The sequence below is a fragment of the Tribolium madens genome, unplaced genomic scaffold (genome assembly GCF_015345945.1).
Source record: "Tribolium madens isolate multiple individuals breed KSU strain unplaced genomic scaffold, Tmad_KSU_1.1 Scaffold_7;HRSCAF=85;Tcas5.2_LG10, whole genome shotgun sequence".
In the NCBI taxonomy this organism is placed as follows: Eukaryota; Metazoa; Arthropoda; class Insecta; order Coleoptera; family Tenebrionidae; genus Tribolium; species Tribolium madens.
The window spans coordinates 5,508,312-5,517,296 of record NW_025401050.1 but is presented as its reverse complement, the minus strand read 5'-3'; the positions used below and the strand labels follow the sequence as shown (position 1 = coordinate 5,517,296).

Below are 8,985 nucleotides of genomic sequence, written 5' to 3'. Positions count from 1 at the left end.
AATTAATTGAGATTTCCATTTAAGTGTTTAAAAATTAAAATTATTTCGAATGTTAGAAATTAACTTAAACAAATAAAACATTTTTGCGAAATAAATGAGCCAATTAATTAAATTAATTACAAAGATTTAATAGAATTAAATTAAAATTAACTTCGGATTTGCGGTTTTTGATATTGAGAGAAAAATTGAAGAAATCCAAATAATTGTTTAATAAATAAGAACAAATAACGGGACAAAGAGTATTGTAGGCAACCAACTTTACGCCGGTGTAAGGCCAACAATCTAGATTAAACACAATTATTTGTTATTGTTGCAAAAGGCAAGTTAATTATAAATGTAAATAGATCACAACAGTCAGTCACAACTCGTTTAGTTTTATTTTAGCAATGAATATTGCACTAACATACGGTAAATAATACAAAAATGTCCAGTTTACATAAGCTCAGAATGAAACCAAACAACACGACGAAAAACAAAAATGTGGATAATCTCAAGTGTTGAATGAAAGTCAAGCCGGAGGCCCAATCTCTTTCCCACTCGAAAAATCATAACAAATCTTTAATTAAACTATCGCACGTCTTCAACAACATTCCGTTCACTTTTAAACAAATTACTCGTAATTACTCTCACAAATCGATTACGCAATCTATGAACGAGTTGCTTTGATGCGAATTTAATTTATGGAAAAAGACGTGTCAGAGATGTCAATTAATCAAAGTGGGAAAAAATTTAAGCCTGAGGAGGTACTAATGAATGACGAGAACAGTTTCACTCTTATAATGACACGAAAATAATCATTTATTGTTTTTTTTAGTATAATAGACTGATCAATGACATGCTCGCCATCTACAACAGCGCCTCCATCTGCGCCCTCAAGGAGCCCTTCCGCTGCGGGCTTCGTCTCCAGCCCGACTTGACCAACATTATGGCCTTTAGCCGAAATTGGGACGAGTTGCAATACACTTGGACCGAATGGAGGCGAAATACGGGACAAAATATCAAGGATTTGTTCGAGCAAATGGTTGGGTTGTCGAACGAAGCTGCGAGGCTAAACAGTGAGTTTCCGAAAAAACAAAAAAAAATAAAAAATTAAAAGTTTTGACGTATTGAATAAAAACGCCCTCGGCTCTCTCCGGTTGCCGCTGGGGTCACCTACAATTGCAGGATTGTCGATGTGTATTCTAGAGTTGCATACAAAACTTTTCTCTCAGACTAAATTAATATTAATTTAAAAAATAATGTCAATTAATTTGACAGTTTTAGTTCATTTAATTGTAAGGAGTTTGTCTTTGTCAAAAAATATTTAATTCAATTCCAGTTTATTTCAAGAGTGAAAATTGATGTTTTATTTATTTTATTTGCCAGGGAATAAAGCGTCACTTTATTCACTGGAAAAATTGTTTTCCGTTGACACACCGGAATTTAATTTTTGTCAAGTTTACCGCACGTCATGTAATAAAAAATAAAATTTTATACTAAATGAAGTTTATTAATTTCAAGATACCAAAAATAAAGACACTTTAATTCAGTTTTAGTATTTTATTAAAGCACTCAGCTTCTCTTCGTGTTTCAATATTAAAAGTTCATGCTGTAAAATACCTATCGCACCTATAAATAAATATTATTACTTTTTTTTAATTGTAATGAATAAATCAATCAACGAAATGTTTTTAGGTTAAAAACAGATAAAAACTTATTTTTGTAATACTTTGTTTCAACATTTCAAATTGTACTTTTGCTACGTTTTTAGAAAATTGCGGATTACTTTAATAAAAAAAATAATGACTTTAACGATAAAACATGAGTCACTCTGTATCTTTTTTGATTTTCTAAAAATTTGTTAAAACGGAATTTGGTGAAAGACAAAAATTGCAAATTTTGGGAAGAAATCAAAAAAAAAATCTGAAATTATTATTTTTTCTACAATACAAATTAACTTTGTTTTTGCAAATTTTTTGTTTAAAATACAGATTGTAACAAAAAAGCCGCCATTTTTCCCTTCTTACAAAACCCTTATTTAAATTATTATTTTAAATAAGAAAGAGATAATTAATTAAATGTTTTCAAGTAAAATAAAGAACAAAATTTAGACATGTTCTCATCTAAAGATTATTCTAAAATATTGTTTCAACATAAATAATATTTAATATTTAACTGAGAATTTTTTTTTCTTTAAAAAAAGTAATATTTTTACTTTTATTTAAAAAATTATGAAAAGAAAGCTTAAACTTTATGATTAAATAATTGAGCTTTTATTTTTTTAATTTTCTATGATACTTAATCGGAATGTCTGTTAAAATCAAGCAAAAAAATGTTATGACGTATTGAATGAAAACTCCCTCGGCTTCCCCTTCCCAGACTAAATTAAGATTAATTAAAAATAATATCAATTAACTTGTAAAAATTTTCAGTTTATTTCATTGTAAGGAGTTTGTCTATGTCGAAAATATTTAAAAGAATAGTTTTATCCAATTCCAGTTTATTTTAATAGTAAAAATTGGTGTTTTATTTATTTTATTTGTGACGGAATAAAGCAATACTTTATTCACTGGAGAAATAGTTTTCCGTTGATCCAGGGGAATTTACATTCATGCGACTTGGTGATGGACAAAGTGAAAAGAAATTTTTGCTTGTCTTGTTTTCTTTAATTTTCTGAGACACACTGTATAATTAGTTGCACTGATCACACACCGTGGAGCTATTAATATCAAGTGAAATAAATAAAATTGACTTTCTATACTCCTACATGCGTGATATTTAAACTGGATTTGTTCTAGAAGATGGTTTTATGTAAAAATTTGACAGCAATGCGGATGTAATTATTCTAAAAATGCTTATTTAATTTATTATTTCTTATTTATTAAACTCGGACAAGTTTTTGCTTCGTTTTATCGAAATTGTTTTTTTATTTTGCAAAATTTCAGTTAAAATATAACGAAAATGGTAAATGTTTTGAGCTATTTGTATGCAAAATGTTACAAGAGATCGACTGGCGTTGAAAAAACAGCAAAATTTTTAATACTTTAAAAGTTGGAGTTGAGGTTAGATTTTGTTTGTTAATCTTTTTACTGTAGTGATTATTTCAATAATTATTTGTTGAAAAACAATGTTTTTTTTTATATGATAGACAATTAAAAGTGATTTCCAACGGTATTAAACAAGCCAAAGAAACTATCATCAATGAGTTCGAACTTATTAGCAAAGGTACCAAAAATCGATCAAAAATTCAAAAAAATTCTTAACTTTAAAATTGTTTTATATATCGTTTTCTACATGTTTAGAGGTCTTAAAGACTCAAAAAAGTGCATAAAACGTTATTGGGTCAAGTTTAAAAAATTACGAATTTTGGAATTTTTGAAAGTGAGCGGTGGTAAAATCGTAAAAATAGTCAATTTCCTAAAAGTCGTAAAAACGCTTGAAATATGGTTTTTAGACGTAAAATTACGCGCTGAACACGATGCAACAAGTTAAAATACACCACGATGCATAGTTTTTGAGATATTGAGTAATAAAGTTAAGAATAAGGTTAAAAGCAATTTTTACTTTTTGTTTTTATTTTGTAAATTGCGGAAAAACTGTATCTCAATGATATAATATTTTGACGTAGACATATGTAAAATGTTTCAGGAAATCGATCGACGCCAAGAAAACCGCAAAATTCATAACAGTTTTGAAGTTTTACTCGAATTTATATTTTCGATATTTTTGACTTTATCAGAAATAACTACCCATTTATCGTAGAACACTGACATTTTTTGTAAGAAAATTATTTTTTTTTTAATGGTATTAAACATAAGAGATTATCACCAATAAGTCCGGAGTTATTGGCAATAGACCGCTCCGAATGCCAGAAATCGACCAAAATTTCGACAAAAATCAAAAAAAACATTAACTTCAAAATTAAACAATTTGCACTCCTGAGGGTACAAGAGATTTAGAAAAGTATGTACATAAGTGTTGTAGAAATGCAAGAAATAAATTTAAGCACAAATTGAAATTTAGAAACTCAAAAACGATCCCAATTTTTTTATTTAAAAACTTAATTAGTATATTTTTCACTCAAATTTGAAACTAAATAGTCTTAAATATACAGGGTGTTCCGTTTTTATTGTTACAAATTTAAACAGGTGATAGGATATTTAATTCTAACACAAAAGTTTCCTATAAACATGTATCGAAAAATGCTTGGTAAGGGAGCTACACCCCCTGGAAGGGGGCTAATATGTTTTTGCTAATAGTTCAGAAACCATTTAAGATAAAATTACAAAATTTGGTACAGATGATAATGTTTATACACCTAAACGAATTCAATCATCAAATGTCGAAATTTCTAATCAGGGGCGTCCGAATTTTGTGGGGTTTAGGGTAAAAAAAATACCCTATCTATTTTGACAATAGTTTCTTTAGTTATGCATTGACCAAAATGGTGGTCTCTTTGAACAACTCCTTTAGATTTAGGTAAATTCATTTAATTAATGTTATTATTGTTACTGTAATGTAATGTTAATTAGTTGAGGTTGATTAAAAAATATGAATTTCTTGTTTTTATTATTCTGCAAATTCTGATTTATTTGAATGTTGTATTGGTGTGTAACATAAATTTTAAATTAATTTTATTCAAAAACAATAAGTCGTATCGACACAAGAGAGACTTTTCTGTGATAAACTATCGAACTTTTGTTGCTGAAAGTACCGAAAAACTAAAGCCAAAATAAATAGGGTATTTTTTTAGCTTAAACTCCTCCAGTTTCGTACGCCTCTGATTAAAAATTTCGACATTTAATTCGTTTAGGTGTATAAAGATTATCATCTGTACCAAATTTTGTAATTTTATCTTAAATGGTTTCTGAAATATTATAAATAGTATATTTTTTTGATAGAAAAAAGATCAAAAATTGTTTTTTCATTGATTCGCAACAATATTAAACAGAGAAGGGGTTTTAATATTTAAAATTTCGTCAAAAATCGAAAAAACTGAAAATTTAGTCGATTCAAGTGACCCCAACAAAATCTCCACACGTTCTAGAATCAATTTCTTGAACATACATTTCTAATATTCGCTAGTCTATAATAAACTCAAATTTTGCCTCAAGTAATTAATGAAGTCCCCTATGTCGTCTCTCACCACTCCCCCTATAAATAAATCATTCAATTCGTAATTAACTGATCCATCAATCGCCCCTCATCCTACTCAACACTTGATTAAACCCAATCACAGTAAGCAAAATCCGCGTGAAAGTCCATTTTTCAATTTCCAATACCTTACATAACTCACGTTTCTATAAACTAATTGTCTCAAGATAAAAATTGTACAAAGCCAAACATATGCAAGTAGACTTTCAAGCCATTTCCTGTCTCGTGTTGCTAAACCCTTTGTTGAAACGCAGATTTTACCGACACGGCCGAGTACTGGAGCTTTCCCTTCGAATCTTCGACGCTGAGTCTGGACCTGGAGGACGCCTGGGAGGACGTGAAGCCCCTCTACGAGCTGTTGCACGCCTATATGAGGAGGAAATTGAGGGATTATTACGGACCGGAAAGGCTGAATCGCCAGGCTCCACTTCCGGCGCATATTTTGGGGAATATGTGGGCGCAATCCTGGACGAATATTTTTGATATCAGTCAGCCGTATCCAGGACAGAATTTCCTGGATGTCAGTCCAGAAATGCTCAAACAGGTGATTTTGGTGTTGCGTAAGGTGATGACAGTTGTGCTGGACATCTGCCACGCATAGAAAAGAGAAAGTTTTAAATAATGGAATAATGGAAATGTGTGTGAGAGTGATACTTTTATCGAGACAAAAACACATTTTTTATTATTTTTGAAACCAATTGAAATCAAATTTTATAATTAAGTTAAATCCCAGCTTTGGCCTAAAAATTCGAATAATCAAAACCTTGACCTGTTTTATGTCTCTTTATATTAAAATTTAAAAAATACAAAAAATAAACCAAAAAAATATTACGAAATTTTATTCAAACTTGCCAAGGGGATTAGTTTCTACAAATATAAGCACAGATTGAAAGTTTGTGATTTCTCTAAAAATAAGTGGAGTAAAATACTTAAAGTGACAATAAATAAAATACACATTTTGTAATTTTTAAACAATGTTGGTCAAAATTTAAAAAATTGTAACTTCAAAAATGAAAGCTTCTTGATGATGCAATTGGGGGTAATAAGCTTATTACAGTGTCTATTAACCCTTACAATTTTATTAAAAAATATTAATTTCAACAATGCGAAAAAAATTCTTGTTTGATATGTGAGAGCAAAAAAGGAATTTTGCTTCGGCTTAATGTCAATTTGTTTTTTATCTTCCGAAAACAATGCTTTTTAACAATGAAACTTTGGGAAAATATAGACCCGGTATGGGACTATTAGCTTCGCCCAAAACTTTGTTAAAAACAATTAATTACAACTAGTTACTTGAAAAAAAACATGTCTGGACTTGTAATAGTCAAAATTTAAAAAAATTTAACTGCAAAAATTTAAGTGTCTTGATAATTCAATTGGGGGTAATGACTTAGTAAATGTCTATTGGTTTCCAAAATTTTGCTAAAAAAAATTAATTGCAATTAAAAAAAAAATTGGTGTACTAAGGCAAAATTTTTTATTAATTTTTGGACCATGATAGTCCAAATTAAAAAAAATGTTACTCCAAAAATAAAATCTTTTTGATGATGCAATTATTGGTAAATATATAGTTTGTTATAGTGTCTATTAGAACCACAATTCTATTAAAAAATGTTGCTTAAAATCATGCGAGTTTAGTATGTAAGGACAAAAAGGTAATTTTGCTACAACATCAATTTAAAAATTTATATCTACCGAACTCGATGTTTTTTAACAATGAATTTTTGGAAAATTATAGGACTGGTATAGGACTATAAGCTCCCAAAATTTTGTTAAAAAAATTAATTACAATTACTGAAATAAAACCATGTTTGAACTAATTTGTAAACAGTGATAGTCATAATTAAAAAAAATTATAACTGCAAAAATTAAAGTTTTTTGATAATGCAATTAGGGGCAATGATTGTTTAATATAGTGTCTATTAGCCCTTAAAATTTTGTTAAAAAATATTGATTGTAACTATGCGAAAAAAAATTTGTTTGATATGTGAGGATAAAATCGTAATTTTGCTTTTGTTTAAATTCAAAAATTTATATCTTCTAAACTCGATGTTTTTTAACAATAAAATTTTAGGAAATAATAGACTTAATAAAATTTTGGGAAATAATAGACTTAGTATATGTCTATTGGTTTACAAAATTTTGCTAAAAAAAATAAGTGCAACTACTCAAAAAAATATATTTGGTGTGCAAAAACTATTTTTTTTATTAATTTTTGAACCATGATAGTCAAAATTTAAAAAAATGTTACTCCAAAAATAAAAACTTTTTAAAGATACAATTAAGGGTAATGATAGTTCATTATAGTGTCTATTAGCCCCCACAATTCTATTAAAAAATATTGCTTAAAATCAAGCGAAAAAAATTCTTGTTTAGTATGAAAAACAAAAAGGTAATTTTGCTACAACATCAATTAATTTAAAAATTTATATGTTTCCAACTCGATATTTTTTAACAATGAATCTTTGGAAAATTAGGACTATTAGCTCCCAAAATTTTGTTAAAACAAATTAATTACAATTACTTGAAAAAAAATCATGTTTGGACTAATTTTTGAACAGTGATAGTCATAATTAAAAAAATTGTAACTGCAAAAATCAAAGTTTCTTGATAATGCAATTAAGGGCAGTGATTGTTTAATTTAGTGTCTATTAGCCCCTAAAATTTTGTTAGAAAATATTGATTGAAACTATGCAAAAAAACTCTTATTCTATATGGAGGATAAAATCATAATTTTGCTTCTTAAAATCAAAAATTTATATCTTTTAAACTCTATGTTTTTTAACAATCAACTTTTGGGAAATAATAGACTTAGTAAATGTCTATTATTTTCCAAAATTTTGTTAAAAAATATTAAGTGTAACTACTCAAAAAAATGTTTGGTGTAAGAAGGCAACATTTTTTAATAAGTTTTGGACTATGATAGTCAAAATTTAAGAAAACGTAACCCCAAAAATAAAAACTTTTTGATGATGCAATTAAAGGTGATGATAACTCATTATAGTGTCTATTAGCCCTCAAAATCCCATTAAAAAATATTGCTTGAAACTATGCGAAAAAAATTCTTGGTTGGTATGTAAGGACAAAACGGTAATTTTGCTACTGCATCAATTTAAAAATTTATATCTTTCAAACTCAATGTTTTTTAACAATGAAATTTTGGGAAATTATTGACTTCGTATGTAACTTTAGCTTCCAAGATTTAATTAAAAAAGATTAATTGTAACCATCCAAAAAAAAATCATGTTTATATAAAAGGTCAAAAAAATCTCATTAAATTTTTGGACAGTTATAGTCAAAAGTAAAAAAATAGTAAAAAATAAAATCTTTTTGATGATGCAAATAAGGGTGATGATAGCTTAATATAATGTCATTCAGCCCCTAAAATGTCATTAAAAAATAGTTATTGAAACTCTGCGAAGAAAATCTTGTGTGACATGTGATAGCAAAAACGAATTAGGTTTTGCATAAATTCAAAAATTTATATCTTCCAAACTCGTTGTTTTTTGAAATTTTGAAAAATAATAGGTGACTTTTATCTCCCGAAATTTTATTATAAAAAAAAATTAGTTGCAACGACACGAATAAATATCATATTTAGTAAGGAGGCAAAACTTAATTTCTACCTAGACAAAAAAAACAAAATTTCTTCTCTTTAAACCAAATATTTTTTGTATTATTTGGAATACTTATAGTTTTAAAGTAAGGTCGCCACCTTTAATGTTTTATTATAATATTTGAATTACAGTGATGGTAAAACTGCTATTTAACACAAGTAGTAAGAAATTTTAAAAATAATTCACATTTTCAAAACAAATATTACAATATTTTTAAAGTGAAAATGTACTCAAA

At 27.7% G+C, this 8,985-nt stretch overlaps 1 protein-coding gene across 1 annotated transcript in view; it reads left to right on the top strand.

The window, feature by feature from the left end:
• LOC123010279 (angiotensin-converting enzyme) overlaps nucleotides 1-8,985 on the top strand; it is a 53,956-nt gene that overhangs the window by 21,786 nt on the left and 23,185 nt on the right. Inside the window, exons 3-4 of the mRNA XM_044407021.1 lie at nucleotides 815-1,055; nucleotides 5,388-5,677. Coding sequence (XP_044262956.1) covers nucleotides 815-1,055; nucleotides 5,388-5,677 — 531 coding nt within the window. The remainder of the gene's footprint in view (nucleotides 1-814; nucleotides 1,056-5,387; nucleotides 5,678-8,985) is intronic.